At 37.2% G+C, this 16,971-nt stretch overlaps 1 protein-coding gene across 5 annotated transcripts in view; it reads left to right on the forward strand.

Moving 5' to 3' along the window:
* nxpe3 (neurexophilin and PC-esterase domain family, member 3) overlaps window positions 1-16,971 on the forward strand; it is a 44,342-nt gene that overhangs the window by 16,281 nt on the left and 11,090 nt on the right. For 4 of the 5 annotated variants that reach the window (XM_039744607.1, XM_039744611.1, XM_039744608.1 and 1 more), the window contains exon 2: window positions 9,854-10,045. In XM_039744607.1, the coding sequence (XP_039600541.1) occupies window positions 9,929-10,045 (117 nt within the window). In that variant the 5' untranslated portion in view covers window positions 9,854-9,928. Of the gene's footprint in view, window positions 1-1,305; window positions 1,325-9,853; window positions 10,046-16,971 lie in introns of those variants that run through there. The other variant, XM_039744610.1, reaches the window with a different exon arrangement.

Here is a 16,971-nt window from a genome sequence, read left to right on the forward strand (position 1 = left end):
TAAATGAAACAGTCCTCTTTGGATTTAGGGTTCTCACCGAAGGGCTTGATGAAGTTGGTCACGAAGAATTCTGCCTTTTAATGCATCCATCATTGTTGGAGCATCATGAAGCTTTGAGTAGGTGGAGGTGGCGCAGGCCACCACCACAAAGAAACTGGAAAAAGAAACAGAAGAGAGAGTAGGGGTCAGTACGGATTTTAGAGCCACCATGAATAGTTATTATGAGGAAATTGAACATATAGAGTATCAGGATTAAGTTAAATTGAAGTTATAGAAAGGCCATGTTAAATTAATATGTTTTCAGCAGTGTTTTAAAGTGCTCTGCTGTATCAGCCTGGCAAATTCCTATTGGCAGGCTATTTCAGATTTTAGGTGCATAGCAGCAGAAGGCCGCCTCACCATTTCTTTTAAGTTTTGTATATACAAGGGAAGTGTGACAGTGGTGAGGTCTGCGGTAGGAGTGACGGATGCATTCAAGTTGGAGGTGGGATTACATCATGGATCAGCCCTGAGCCCTTTCTTATTTGCAATGGTGATGGACAGGTTGACAGACGAGATTAGACAGGAGTCCCCGTGGACTGTGATGTTTCCTGATGATATTGTGATCTGTAGCAATAGTAGGGAGCAGGTTGAGGAGACCCTGGAGAGGTGGAGATATGCTCTAGAGAGGAGAGGAATGAAGGTCAGTAGAAACAAGACAGAATACATGTGTGTAAATGAGAGGGAGGTCAGTGGAATGGTGAGGATGCAAGGAGTAGAGTTGGCAAAGGTGGATGAGTTTAAATACTTGGGATCAACAGTACAGAGTAATGGGGATTGTGGAAGAGAGGTGAAAAAGAGAGTGCAGGCAGGCTGGAATGGGTGAAGAAGAGTGTCAGGAGTAATTTGTGACAGATAGGTATCAACAAGAGTGAAAGGGAAGGTCTAAAGGACGGTAGTGAGACCAGTTATGTTATATGGGTTGGAGATAGTAGCACTGACCAGAAAGCAGGAGACAGAGCTGGAAGTGGCAGAGTTAAAGATGCTAAGATTTGCACAGGAGGATGGACGGTTGGGAGACGAAGTCAGAAAGGCGAGATTGAGTTGGTTTGGACATGTGCAGAGGAGAGATGCTGGGTATATTGGGGAAAGGATGCTAAGGATAGAGCTGTCAGGGAAGAGAAAAAGAGGAAGGCCTAAGCGAATGTTTATGGATGTGGTGAGAGAGGACATGCAGGTGATGGGTGTAACAGAACAAGATGCAGAGGACAGAAAGATATGGAAGAAGATGATCCACTGTGGCAACCCCTAATGGGAGGAGCCGAAAGAAGAAGATACCCATCTTGTGAGTGCTGAGTAATGCCTCCTTTCCTTGTTATTAATATTCTAAATTAAACTTTTAGTAATTGGTATACTGTTCAAATACACACAGTACGTTAAAGTACAATATTTGAATAGATTTGTCATTGAGCCTCTTTTTAAATAAAAGCTAAATGATCAATTGTTAAACATTAATCAAAACAAACAAGAATGTTAAACCTTAACTAAGATTAACAGCTGAATTGAAGCAAGTTTAGAAATTCAGTCAGTTAGTTTAGCATTTCAGTCTATGCAAACATGGAAACAAAGTCCATGAAATCCCTCCTGTGGATGTACATTGCTGAAGAAATTTAAGCATAATTTAGTTCCAAATTATGAAAACCTTTCATTTACATATAATCCTGTCAAACTACTTCCCCCATATGCTATGGTAATATCATTTGCTGAGATGAGTTTAAAATACAATTGAAGATATTTCGAAATGATACTGTACCTTTGTACCACTGAGAATCACATTTTGATAAATTTACCATGATAGTATATGCCATGTGTCACACCTGCATTCAATGTAAGAACATTCTGAGTATCTTTCCTTAAAACAAAAGCTTGAGGAATACTAAATTGAAGCAGAAAGTATTCAAGAAAGAAACTCTTTTACAGTATTTAGGAAAAACAGTATAGGTATCAGAAGATCTTGGTTCCACTTCAATCAATGTATATTTCAGGGTTGTTATTTTCCATAAGAACATTATTTTAAAATATTTAAGATGCTGTTATTTCAAAAGGCACTGATGAAATCCATCTGAAAATATGTAAGGCACAGGAAAGTAATAGAGGTGACCAGGAGAAGAAACGTTGGTGTGTCTGATCTTTTGTCAAAACAAAATCACTATTTAATATTGGAAATCTAAAGTCTTATCCTGAAATGAACTCAAATATCAAATTGTGGTCAACTTTAATTTTCTTAAATTATCATCAAACTCGGAATGCCATGGAAATGATCGTGTCAGCATCATACACCCCACTATAATATGTTGTATAGCGAACATTTTGAAAACTGCTGCATGGAAAACAAAATACAGTTGTAAAAAGATGCAAAATATTTACAACCATATTAAAACAGATTCTAAGGTAAAAAATAATAACAGAAACAGAGTTTGTGACCCGAAAAACCGTAATAGAATATAAGGTATTCTGAAAAGAATTCAGGTAATCTAGCAAGAAATTAATAAAATAAGACAAATCACAACAATTTGAGGCTGAAGACCCCCATTTGATTCCAGGTTAGGCTCAATTATGACATGTATATGCAGTAATAATGTAAATGTTTCGGAACTGCATGTAAGATCAGTATCAGGTGAGCAAGTATTACAGGTTTTATAGGTTTATTCTGTATGTAAATCAAGACCTCACGGAAAATATGAGATACCAGTAACGGCAGACAGAACAATAACATGCAGTGAGTACAATTGAATTATAGTTTTTATCCTCTTTCTCTGTATGTTTAAAATTCGTTTACTCAGAGCTTGATGCGCTTGCTGCTTCCTGAGCAGCTCTTCGTTTCTCCACCCTAGCGGCCCGCTTCTCCTCTTCTTCCGTTGGCATCTTTTCGCATTAAAACTGATTAATTCAGTTTTTGTATTGCAATTACTTAGTACGTTTCTCTTAATTTGTCACTTAAGCTGGCACTTAAGTCTTCAATCTGCCTCAATCATGATTTAAGATATGAAGGGGTAGAGGAAGTGACGGTGAAGGTGGTAGGGATGAGAACGGCGCCTGTACACATGCACCGCACATTCGCCCTGCTGCGCGCTGCCAAGAGTTGAATCTACAATAAAATAAAGTACAAATAAAAAGAGTAATAAAAATCATCACCTGTGGACGAAAACTCAGACCAGACAGCAGGTGTGGTTACAAAGCAGCTTTATTTTTCAGAGTCACGGTGAGAAGAGTTTCAGAAAAGCAGACAATCAAATATACATGACGGCGTCAGGGCTCTTCTGAACCCCGTCTTTTGGGTGGGGTCCAGTTTTATACCCCTAGAATGCGTGATTTAATATCATTATAAAATGCAACAGTCAACACTTTTATTATACACAATCCTTGAGCCCCTTCAATGTTCCTTATGCAACTTGATTTCTTGGCCCCTTTTGTTATGGCGTTCAGATGCAAGCTAAGGGAAAACGTGATAAGGCAGACTCATGTGTGGAATGCTTAGACCCTTGGAGTCCTTTGCACAAATATTTTTCTGTTTGTTAAAACAAAGCATGCTATTACATATTTTTGTAAGGCTTACTTCTATTTTTGTAAGGCTTACTTCTCAGACATGAATTAGTACAAGGGAACGAAGAGAACATTTGTCTTCCACACACCTCGAAAGCGGACAGTAGAGGTCATGTAGTATATGTGTACCAAATTTCAGGTCAATCGGCCAAACAGTTTGTGAGCTACAGGTGATTTAAAATCCTGAACAGACAAATGAACAGCCATGGTAGTATATTATATATAAAGAAGATATTAATATTTTGGTCTGTGATGATTCTGAGAAGTGTTAGCATTAGTAATAAAATAAATTTGCTTTCAACATGAAGGCAGCCACTAGTTGCTAGACCTGATCACAGGCACGCGTAGGGTACTATATAAGAGGGAGGTGTATTGGCTGGACAGTCGGTGCAACCTCAGTAATCTCAAAACTAAATACTCTGAAAACAGTAGGAATAGTTTCCCCCCTGGCTATGAATGGTGTTACCATCAACTTAAAGTTTTTTGGCATGACTGACCTGTGATGAAAACATAAGTTTTCAAAAAAGCTTAGTAGCATATGTTTCTTTTCTCCGTGTCAGCATAAAAAGTTTACCCTTTCCTATTCAGTGCTGGGTCAGCTTTATAGAACCGCCATTGAAAGCATCCTTACTTTCGACCAACTCTCTGGTATGGAAATTTGACTGCTCATTCAAAAGATGAACTGTATCCTGTAATTTAGAGAGCAGAAACGATTCTATCCCTGATACTGCCCTTTGCTGAGGACTTGTATATATTATAAGGAAAAATACAGAAAATATAATCAAAATCTACACACACCTGGCTAACCATCTCTTTCGGTTACTGCCATCACAAAAACATTAGTGGCCACTAAAATCAAGAACCGTTTACCACAAAACTAGTTTCTTTCCTTCTGCATTTACTCTGGTTTAAAAGAGACTCTGATTCATCTGTCTTTTCCAAATCCTCAAACCTTTCCATCTAATCTTAATTATGTTTACTTTATCTAGATCTAACTCTATGTATTACTAAACCAGAAGCTACTTATTATGAACTATCAGCATTACTTATGATTTGTTATTAAAGAAAAGCAGATGGACCAGTGTTTTGTCTTGGTAGAGTAATATACAGTATATATTGCTCTACTTTCCCATATTGTACTATTAATATGTAGCCTTAGAATGCATAATCTCACAGACTTACCACTGTTTATAATGTATTATTTTATATAACTTATCGCCACCTTCCCTTCTATATCTACAACCTCAGGTAATTAGATGTAGTAAAAAGACAAGCAGGAGTTAAGTTACACATAAAATAATGTATTATTGATAATATTCATAAATAGTAACAAAATGCAAAGTACATTTGAATATTGGCAACCATACAACCTGATAAAATGGTGATGTGTAATTCAGGTGGCACACAGACTTGTAGTTACTTAATGTCTCTAGTTAAGGCATCATTGGTGCTCAGCTTTCAGCCACATGTCTGTTCAAAATGGCTGAAGCTGTGCTGTTCATTGTGTTGTCTTCAGTTCATAGTGTGATGGTCTTCTTCATCAGATCAGTAAGAGAAAGATACTTCTACATCATCACAGGTTAGCAAGAGAGATGCTTCTTCATCATATGTTGGTTAGATAGAGAATGTGAGGTTAAGCATGTACATTTATAGATGTTCTCTCCTCTCAATTCCTAGAACCAATAGGACATCATGGTACTTAAAGGCCTCTGAGACAAGCCAATTCCAAACAGCCATATCTCAGACCAATGGGTGAAATAGAACATCTTAACACCTGAACCCCCAAACCATATGTTAAATATCCTGGCTTTCTGTGGGGGATGGGAGAAAGACTTTAGCAGAAAAACACTCGGCAAACTGGTTTAAAACACATCCCCCAAACCCTTTCGTAAAATTACAAAGAAAAGTCGTAAACGGGGGAGCAAACACGAAAGCCTCTCTTCAAAGTAACACTAAATTACATTGGTTTGCCTAAATTATAAATAAAGACATGCAAAACATTTATCAAGTTATATGCAAAATCTCACATCCCAACACTCCACCCCGATGAATGTTTTGTACAATGTCTTTATAAACAATGTCTTTAAATTGATTAAAGAGTCTGATGCATAACTTGTTCATTGATTTGCAGTATTTGCCCTCCCAGTGTTAAAAGTTGTTCGTGACCATTTGTCCATTACATATCTTCTTTATTTCAAAGACAATCTGAAGAATGTGGATCTGCTCCTGATGACTTGCATCTGCTCCAGCTTCATATGTCATCAGATCTGGTGGTTCAAAATGAGACAAGTCCACTGCAATTTAGTCTATTGTGTGAATTCCTAAAACTGACCTGGTTTTGTATCTAACTGCTAATTAGTCCCTTTTCCCAAACTATCTCTTTAAGCATTTATAGATGTTCTCTCCAATTCCTAGAACCAATAGGACATCATGGTACTTAATGGCCTCTGAGACAAGCCAATTCCAAACAGCCATATCTCAGACCAATGGGTGAAATAGAACATCTTAACACCTGAACCCCCAAACCATATGTTAAACATCCTGGCTTTCTGTGGGGGATGGGAGAAAGACTTTAGCAGAGAAACACTCGCCAAACTGGTTTAAAACACATCCCCCAAACCCTGTCGTAAAATTACAAAGAAAAGTCGTAACCTTTGGGGGGTTGGGGGGACCGGTGGGTTGGGGGCAAACACGAAAGCCTCTCTCCAAAGTAACACTAAATTACATTGGTTTGCCTAAATTATAAATCAAGACATACAAAACATTTATCAAGTTATATGCAAAATCTCACATCACAACAACCAGGCAGCTCAATATATTTTCAAACATGTTTGAAAATGGAAATGAAGATTGAAAGTTATGCCTGGTACAAATGAGGCCTTAGTTAAATTTAATTTAATGATTGTTTTTATTTGGTAATGTGTGGTTCATTAGTAGAGTGGATCACAAACACTAACACAGAAATTCAGATAATTTCCAATCTAGTTTCTGTTCTTTTGTGGAGTTCTATTTTAAAAGGATTATGTTGTACATTCTGAGGAATATGTCTGCTGTTGTATTAGAAATGTAACTAACAGAAAAGAAAAGTTACCTTGGGAAAATCTGCATTAGATGAAAGTAGCTTTAGATAATGGATAGATAGTTGTCATCCCCTTGATGACAGGCTGTGCCAACCATTTCAGCCAACCACTCAGCAGGATTCTCCTGGACACTCTGTGATATGTAATTGCTGTCAAATCCAAAAATTGTGTTGTTCATCTTTATTTAAGGATGTTGTTCTATCACTGGATTCTGGCCAAAATATATATCCATGTCAGGATGACTATCAGGCATAGTAGCAGTATCATGATGCCTAAATACTATTTAATTGCCTTTAAAATAGTAAATGAGTTTAAGAAGATAATTTTTGTACACATTTAGTCAGTTTCTAATAATGTAGATTTTTCAGATACCATTTGCTTTATTTACTAAAATCAGCCTAAGAGCTTGAACTAACCTGTCTCATCTTACTTTATAGTGTCTTAGTTAGCAGCAGTAATACCTGCTATACACCAGGGATATTCGGACAGAATATTATTTGAGTAGGTTAAATTACAGTGGGTTTCTAAAGTAATTTTGTTCATTAATTGAAAACATCTCTTTCCTTTGAAGGCAGCATTGCAGTATAGTGGCTGCTGCAATTCATGGGGCCAGATTACTGTTTGTGTAGATATTTGCTAGTTCTCTGTATTTCCTCTTGGTTTTGTGATTTTACATTTTTAAGGATGTTTATGTTAAGTTAATTAGAGACTCTTAATTGTTTAATTGGAATCAAGGGTGGTTTGTACATGAGTGTTACATCCAAAGATGATTCCTGCCTTGTGTCTGAACCTAGAGATGTAGAGATGCTAGAGACACAGGTTCTGGTACCCACTGCTCTGTAATACAAACATTAGTTATAGACAACAGATGAATGGCTAGATGGGTTAAGTATGAGTATATTAATCTTGTATACATTAAAGTTGTGTATCTATTTTTGTCAAACTTGCCTATAACTACAACCAATTGAGCATTGTGGACTTCTCATGTCTTTGTAGGCAGCAGCCTACCATATTTAAAATGGACAACCTAGTTTCTTTTCCTAGAATGATATAACATCAAAATCTGATCCTAGATACCTGAGATGTTATCACTTAGTCTGATCACTTTCACAGCACAAAAACACATTGTTAGAACATTAGCATATCTGCTTGTATAAATTGATTGGTAACTATATACAATATGGACACTTATGGATGGTATTATAAAGCTCTCCTTGTGGTGGGCATGGTTTCCCTACTACACATGCAACAGTGATGACGACTGCGGCAATATTTAGCAAACATTTCTTTTTCGGCTACAAAATGATAAAGGGATTTCCATCTTTGCTACAGACTTTATTTCCCACTATGAGACCAAAATTCGACAGGAAAAAACTAAATGTTAATTCTACCATCATTATCTTTTTGTTACCATTGGTCTAAAATGATCTGAGGTAAGTGATCATTTTTGTACTACAGTTTCAGGCAGAAACTTTGTGATTTATTAGGGTCTGCTGTTTTCTGATACAATTTGTTTCTGTCCATGTATGTAAAAATTAATTTATTTTACTAGATTGTGTATATTTTGCATTTCAAGCACAACTGCTAGGATGATCATTTTGGTTTGATGTATATATGCAGAAATTGATTTAAGACATCATGGCATCTGTGGACGAAATCGCAGACCCGACAGCAGGTGTGGTTATAAAGCAGCTTTATTGTCAGAGTCACGGTGAGAAGAGTTTCAGAAAAGCAGACAATCAAATATACATGACAGCGTCAGGGCTCTTCTGAACCCCGTCTGTTGGGTGGGGTCCAGTTTTATACCCCTAGAATGCGTAATTTAATATCATTATAAAATGTAACAGTCAACACTTTATTATACACAATCCTTGAGCCCCTTCAATGTCCCTTATGCAACTTGATTTCTTGGCCCCTTTTTGTTATGGCGTTCAGATGTAAGCTAAGGGAAAACGTGATAAGTTAGACTCATGTGTGGAATGCTCAGACCTTGAGTCCTTTGCACAAATATTTTTCTGTTTGCTAAAACAAAGCATGATGTTACTTGGTTTCGTAAAGCTTACTTCTCAGACATGAATTAGTACAAGGGAACGAAGAGAACATTCGTCTTCCACACATCTTACATATTTAAGTAAGCGTCCCACATTTATAAATCATCTTTATTTTTCAAGAAGAGTGATAAATAATTAACAAGAGAATTTTCTTGAACACAAATGGAAGAAGTCTAGGCAGTGATTTCCCATGAGGTTAACTGAATAAGCTGTAGATGGACAAAAATAATAAAAGAATTTGAAGACTTGATGTAAAGCTTAATGACAAAAAATGGTTACATAGTTAAAGGCTGCTGCTGCCTTCTTCATATCTTTGCTGCCATCAGCACGATGTGGCATTTCAGTGGCAAATTAATCTCACAATTCCTTATAATTTGTTTATATTTCTGATGAAATTAAATAAACATTATAGTTTACACTCATTTTATATTAAGTTATTCTGCATGAATATACAGATGAAAGTTCAATCAGAGTAGGTGTGCGTCTGTGAGTTGTGGGTGCTACCACTACATCTAAACTACAGTCCCTTGCACAATGTGCAAACAATTGCAGTTGTGGTTACCTTGATATCATTAATCTATTCATTAAACTTTTAACTGATTGAATCTAATTCATGATTACAAGGGCTTAATCTTGTTACAACTGTTATAAACAATCATTAGTCCAATGTGAAAATTGGGTGTGGAAGTCTGAAAAACAGAAATATGTGGTATTAGAAAAACGGAATAAATAGTTACATTTTTACAGAAGTTTGAACATCAGATTTGTACTTTCTGAGGGATTTTTTAATAGCTTGCTTCCCTTTTTATCTGCATTTTGTTCAACTTCACCTTTCAAATACCATTTTTCCCATGAAGCTATAGCTTATCCTATAATAATTAGGCTGAAATAAATATTGGGCAGGGCAGCACACACACTCACATACAGTAATTACTATTGCCTATTCACTGGGGGCCAATTTAGAGTTACCAGGTAACTAAGCATAATGTGAGGGGAAACCAGAGTTACCAGATACATTGGTGGCGGTAAATGTCTAATTTCCAAAAAGAGGAAGGCCTATAAAAATGAAAGTACATGTTGCTTGTATTGTTACATGTTTCACTCTTGGATTCATAAACCATGTGTTTCTTTTTTGTTTAGGATGTGCACATGATTACTGTATTGGCAATCTTAACTAAAAATATAGCGATTCTGGATCTGTGAAGATGAAGATGGATGAAGGGGAGATCACAAATTACCATGTGGAGTAATCTTTCCAAATACCTGCCTTTCTTTGTCTTTATAGCACTTTTTGGTCTATTGTTCTTGCTTAGAAATATCCACAACTTAGAGGTAAGTTATGCAAGTGAGTAAATTGATTTGTAAACCTTTGCACCGTCTTATGTATAATTAAGTTGGTATGATACAACAATATATATCATAAATTGGATAGAGGTTAGGAGCACGCACTGATACAGTGCATTGCCGTACCCACCACATGACAAACCAACTTAGGATCCAGACTAGGACTGAGTGCAGCCACAATAGGATAAATGACCAGAAAAAACCTTAACTGCAGTTTTTACTTTTTATACAGGATTTTTGTTATTTTATATTTCAGGAAAATTAAAAAATATTTTTTTGTGCTGTACTGAGAAAGGGCAAGATGAAGAGAATAAAGTGTTGGGAACCAGTTTGTACCCCATTTAAAATGAGATAAAGATTGGAGAAAAGAAAACAAAAATTCCAAGTGAATTAATTGTAGACATTGAATGTCCTCTTGTCAGTGATTCTTTTTTGTGGCACTCAGTGCTCTTTGTTCTCATTTTCACAATTACCACTGACTCCTATCAAGATGGCTCTTTAAATAAGCTGCTGGGAGAGAAGAGGCAGGACCTTCAGGGCCAAGCTGGCAGTGACATCAATAGGCTTTGTCCTCTGGGCTGCAGACTGAAGGAGACAGGCTGTTAGTGATTGCATTTCTCCCAGTGCTGGTGTCTGTGTCCTTACCTCCATAATGCCACGTGGATGCTCCTGACTTGCTAATGTGTGCCAATGTATAATAGCGAACTTGTTGGACTTAATAGTGTTGGTCTGCAGTCCTTCTTAATGTTACAAAATAGACTTTGTGGCACTTTGCAGTTTAGAATGAAGTTGATCACCATAAATGGATTAATGCTGAGGTGTAATGTAGTGGCTGAAAGAATACTCGTATAAACATATGTACTAAGATGATGGGTATACTCTAGACATTCCTGAATCCAGAATAAATGCCCGTAATGCTAAAACACACTGAAAAAAGATGTTTTATTGATAAAATAAAATCGCAAGGAGGAAGATAAATATAAGCAGGAAAAAAAATAACATAATAAAACAGATAACAAAAGCTCTGGCTCTCCCTGTGGACCTTATTAATACAGCTTTACTCCCATGTCTGTTCGATAGCATGCCTTATGCATTTGGCTATCTTCAAACACCAGAGTATGTTCCTTTCTCTTACCTTGTATACCTCATTAATTCTTTGGCCTGCTTTCCACCATTCAGACCTTTATCTTTTTTCTTCCAAACTCCAAATCAATTGGAAATCTGACAAGACAAAGCTCTTATGTCCCAACCAAGAACTCCTTCTGGGGTTGGCACAAAAATTGTTTCTGGAGTCGGGAATACCCTTTGGAACTCTTAGGGTTATCTTCCAAGAGGTTATAGCCTCCCCAACATAACACATAGAATGGGGCCATGTATAAAATATGTGACTGGGGACCTTTAAAGCATTTCCTTTCACCCTCATTGCTGTGTAACAATTTCAGTGTTTCTGGAGTTATTCCATTCAAGGCACTCTCTATAAGCATGCACTCTAATGCCCCATGGCACCATTCACTTTATCTTCCCAGCCTACTGTTGCCTGCAACTCCAGTCCTCACCTGGCATGCCTTCACAGTACTTTGAATGCTCAGAAATACATGAATTTAGTAATACTGTGATCATGGGAATAAATGGAAAAGATAAAGCATACTACACTTTGGCTGAGGAATTCACTCCAGAGGGACTGAGAAATTATCAGTCAACACACACAACTTGAGACATACAGGTGTTACTCCATTATACAAGACATGAATTGTAAGAACTAATTTATAACCATCACAGAGAAGAGAGATGGGTCACTTTGGTTTGCAGTCAAAACTCAAAGAACATATTAAATTTAGAAAAGCCCGAGTAATCAAATTTAGAATGACAGGCAGTAAATCTTTACTGTGTTTGAAAAAAGGATGCCTAAAACATGATCAGTCAAAATGCAATTGAAGATATCACTAATAATGAAGATTAGTGAAGATGTTCTAACTTCTTAGGAATAAATTCTGGTGTGCAGGTGCCGCCTTGACCTACTTTTTCTCTTGAACATAACCACATTGGGGTACCCTGGATCATATCATCCTGAGATCTCACCCTTGGCCCAGCAGCTTAATCAGTCCCTAATGTAGAAATGGGAAAATAGTGCATGAATTGACTCTAGATGTGTCTAGCAGTGGTGGCTGTAAGAACATCACACAAGTTGCTGGAGGACTGCATGACAACTGTTATTATTGTTCATAGCTGGGATTGTTTTCCTGCAGTTTTTGTTGTTTTACTGCTTTGTTTTCATGTTATTCTCATTTGTTTATGGTTATTTTAGCAGTAGTAGTTAAATTTCAGTGGCATCTCTTTTTTCCATCAGTAGACTATATTGTAGGTGTACAATATTGGAATTCTTACTAAAAAAATTACATTTTAGAGAGAGCTTTTTTATATATTAATTGTTAAAATGATTTCTCAGACACAAAGCTGTTTCAACTTACGCTAGGCGCACATTACTGGATAATCAGCCATAACCTGAGCCAAATTTAATCCTTCCAACTATTACATAATATCTTCACAGATTGTCCTGTAACCTGAAGTATGTAGTGATTAATGTTAACCTCCTCAATTTAAAGCAAACCATACATATTAAACGTGTTCAATATTTATAACTCCAAGCAACTGGCAGACAAGCGGGAGAGCTTTAATAGACATGGCAATGAAAAAGCAATGTTTTTTGTTTGTGAGTTTGAAGGCTACGGACAGCCACAGAGCCCCAAACCCCAAGCATGAACACACAGACACAGTCTTGGGTTTAATTCAAAGGGGTTTTTTATTAAACAAGTACCTTGTACAATGAATAAATACTATATTTTGTCGCTTTCTCTCTCCCTCTCTCTTCACCGCACTTCTACCCCTCCAGTTGAGTTTTGCCTATCACCACTCCTAGCTCCGATACACCTGGACAAAGCAGTGTGGTTCTTTTTATGGAAGAACCCAGAGTACTTCTGGTGTCAGGGCTTCACCTACTGGAAGCACTTCTGGGTCATATGGAAGCCCCAAATGATAGGAAGTGTAACTCCCTGCAGCACCCCCTGGCAGCACCTCAGCACCCCTGAAGGGATGCACTACCAGACTACAATTCCCAGCTTTCCCTGCAAGTGGAAAAAGGGTACCAATATCCAGGGTTGCTACCATCTTGATTAGACGGGGAGACAATAGGCAGGGATTACTGCTGTCCCCTGACCTTCCACCTTATGAGTTTCCCGTCCAGGTACGGATCCCAAAACAACTTCAGCTTCCAATGGTCCCTCCATTATTTTATACTAGCTTGTCACAGAGGCTTCTATCCTGTCCTCTCGTCCTTGTACTAAATCAACCCTTTTCCCTGCCCGTCCAGCTCCTGCAGTGAGAAATACTGGTTTGTAAAGTCAGGAGTATTAGAATCATGAGAGTAAGTCTGCTATTGTGTGTGTGTTGTTCTTTGTGAGAATTATCTTTTACTGCTTGTGCTACAATAGTTGACAGACAAGTGGACAAAAACTTGGTGAAATCTGTCATTATGTATGGGGTTTCATAATTTTAATATCAATACAATCAAAAAATTACAGGAATTACCCAGAAATGTAACTAAAATATCTTAAAATGCTTTTTACATATCTTGGAATTGACTGACTGTTGAGGTATCTAAAATTCATTTTAAGATATCTTACATATGTTTTCTTCGCCTGTTTAGATTTTTTTTAAATGTTCAAAATCAAAATGATTGGCTTGTGTACACAAACCAATGCATGTCTTACATGTGTCTTGTAGATTTGTGATAGTAGTACAATCAATAACAGACAATGAATATTAAAAAAACAGTAATGCATTAGTCATTATGAGTGACTACAACAACAACAACATTTATTTATATAGCACATTTTCATACAAACAGTAGCTCAAAGTGCTTTACATAATAAAGAATAGAAAAATAAAAGACACAATAAGAAAACAAAATAAATCAACATTAATTAACACCGAATAAGAGTAAGGTTCAATGGCCAGGGGGCAGAAAAAACAAAAAAACTCCAGACGGCTGGAGAAAAAATAAAATCTGTAGGGATTCCAGACCATGAGACCACCCAGTCCCCTCTGGGCATTCTACCTAACATAAATGAAACAGTCCTCCTTGGATTTAGGGTTCTCACGGAAGGACTTGATGATGATGATGGTCACGTAGAGTTCTGCCTTTTAATCCATCCATCATTGTTGGAGCATCATGAAGCTTTGAGTAGGTGGAGGTGGCGCAGGCCGCCACCACAAAGAAACCGGAAAAAGAAACAGAAAAGAGAGTAGGGGTCAGTACGGTTACTACTGAGTAACCTTACAAATTGTGGATAAAAACTGTCCCTAGTTTTATTGAAGTGAGAGCTAAAGGCCCTGTACCATTTGTTTATATGCAGGAATGATAAAAATGACTGTGCTGGATGGCTAAAGGCTTTAAAATTGTATGTTTTCTTAAACAGCCGGTGTTATACTATATATGTCTTCAACAGTGGAGAGCTGTATATCATTAATATTGTGGGCCAATTGTACTATCCCCTATGCAGGGGTTCTTAAAATTTTTAAACTGATTACTCAAACGAGAAAGTCAGTACCATACTGGGACCCAACAGGAGTGTTATTTTTATAATGACAGCAGAGGCATACAGTATGTAGACAAATAACAATGACCATATAATAAAAAATGTTAAAAGTTATTTTTTTCATTCAAGAATATTTCTCATATGAATATTAATGTGGGAAGCAAGCATATTATTAATAAAACAAAAATAATTAGTGGGAATAGATTTTTGAAGTATATCACTGCTGGTGCAAATTCTTAGTGTAAGTGTCAGTAAAACTAAAAAAAAATACATTCTTCATAATGGGTGCTGGGCAAGTATATGATGGTTTTTGAATGATGGAATAAATGGTCACTTACATTATAGACTTGACTCATGGTGCCGGGTAAGGAATAAAGTAGCCAAAAATGTATTAAATATGATAAATAGAAAGATAGATAGAACTTTATTTGCCCCCAGGGTGAAATCTGACAATTATACTTTAAAAGATATTATATAAAATTACAGTATGCTTTTCATGTGAGCAACCACAGTTAACAATACATTCTTCTAAATGAGTTTGCAGATGTTCAACATCCTTGATTGCATTTAGCAATTCAATAACTGGAATAAAAGAATTGAGCTGCATCACTAAATTATTAGTAAAAAATGAATGCACTATTTGTATTTTATATGGGTGAATGAATGGTCTAGCTTGAAATATTAAATGCTTCCAACTGACTGTGGTGAACACTGAATATTCCTCTCTACAGCCTGTCTCATCCTTTTGATATTTTCTTGTGTCCTTACAGTTCTCTATTGGTTCAACAAACATGCTTTTCAAACTACCAGTATATTATAATTTACCAAACCAGTTTAAAATACTGTTATGACAAGGTATTGATCCTCGCTAGGGTGTGAAAATCTTAATACAAAATTATTACAAATTTGTACTCAACAAATTCTGTGATGGTGAGCATGCAATGAGACACCAGCCATTCATTTCCAGTAAAACAGCATTTAGAACACAACACTGTCATAGCAGTATATGTGCATTCGCTCTGTTAAATCACCCTCCACAACAACTCGAAAATCATAACATCCTTATGCTGTACCCATTTTTTCCATTTCAAAATTTTAATCTATTGCCACAGTCCACTAAACCTTACAAACTTGTCTCTGTCATTCCTTCCTTTTTCCCCCTTTCTATACCTGCCTTTCCTTGTCAGTCACCTCAGTTACTTGATTCATAGGGTGTGAGGGGTGTGGTGATATCATGTGAAATATTTATTGTATTTTCATTCCATAGAAAAGAAAGCTTTCAGTGATGCTCCAGCAGTGTTCTTTAGCATACCATTGTAATAAATAGTATGCTAAATGGAAAGCAGTATATCTTTCACCATAGAATTCACACTAGGTAATCACATGGCGACTCATCACAAGCATGCCTGTATGTCACGACCTATAGTTTAAGAAACACTGCACAATAGAATTTTACAGTTCTGGTTTGAGCAGGGGGCGGCACAGTGGCGCAGTGGGTAGTGCTGCAACCTCGCAGTTACATGCATGGAGTTTGCATGTTCTCTGCGTGGGTTTTCTCTGGGTACTCCAGTTTCCTCCCACAGTCCAAAGACATGCAGGTTAGGTGAACTGGCGATTCTAAATTGTCCCTAATGAGTGCTTGGTGTGTGTCTGTGTGTGCACACCCTGCGGTGGGCTGGCACCCTGCCTGGGGTTTGTTTCCTGCCTTACGCCCTGTGTTGGCTGGGATTGGCTCCAGCAGACCCCCGTGACCCTGTAGTTAGGGTATAGTGGGTTGGATGATGGATGGATGGTTTGAGCAGGTGCTATACAAGAATTTTACACACCCAGTGTTCATGGACTCCACTGTACACGTGTAAATGTCACTGAGTTTAAAGACGTCCAGGCTTTACTCATCATCTGTCATGGTGATTCAGAGAAACACAACACTTCTGACTCTCTCCACAGATTTTTTTTTTTTTTGTTACAGATGGGTTTGTTGTCTGCCTTCTTCTTGAAGTCTAAGACCAGTCCCTCCCACCCCTGGATTCCTGGAGATTGTTATTCCAGGGCCATTAATACAAAATAGTTCACTAAGTGGCACACAGGCAGGAAGATCCAATATGTTACACGATGGTCTGTGTTTCACTTCAGTACTGACAAATTGCCTGGAATAGGCCTGTCCCTTTAAATAAGTGAAATGGTTCATAATTGCTGGAGAATCTGTTGACACTAGAGATGGTTCCCAAGACTTGCCCTAAAAGTGTCAGCAACATGTGAATTTCATTTTTGTTTTATCATTTTCTAACAATTTTAGTTTATGAAAATACATTTTCTTTT

Source organism: Polypterus senegalus, chromosome 2 (genome assembly GCF_016835505.1).
Source record: "Polypterus senegalus isolate Bchr_013 chromosome 2, ASM1683550v1, whole genome shotgun sequence".
Classification (NCBI taxonomy): Eukaryota; Metazoa; Chordata; class Cladistia; order Polypteriformes; family Polypteridae; genus Polypterus; species Polypterus senegalus.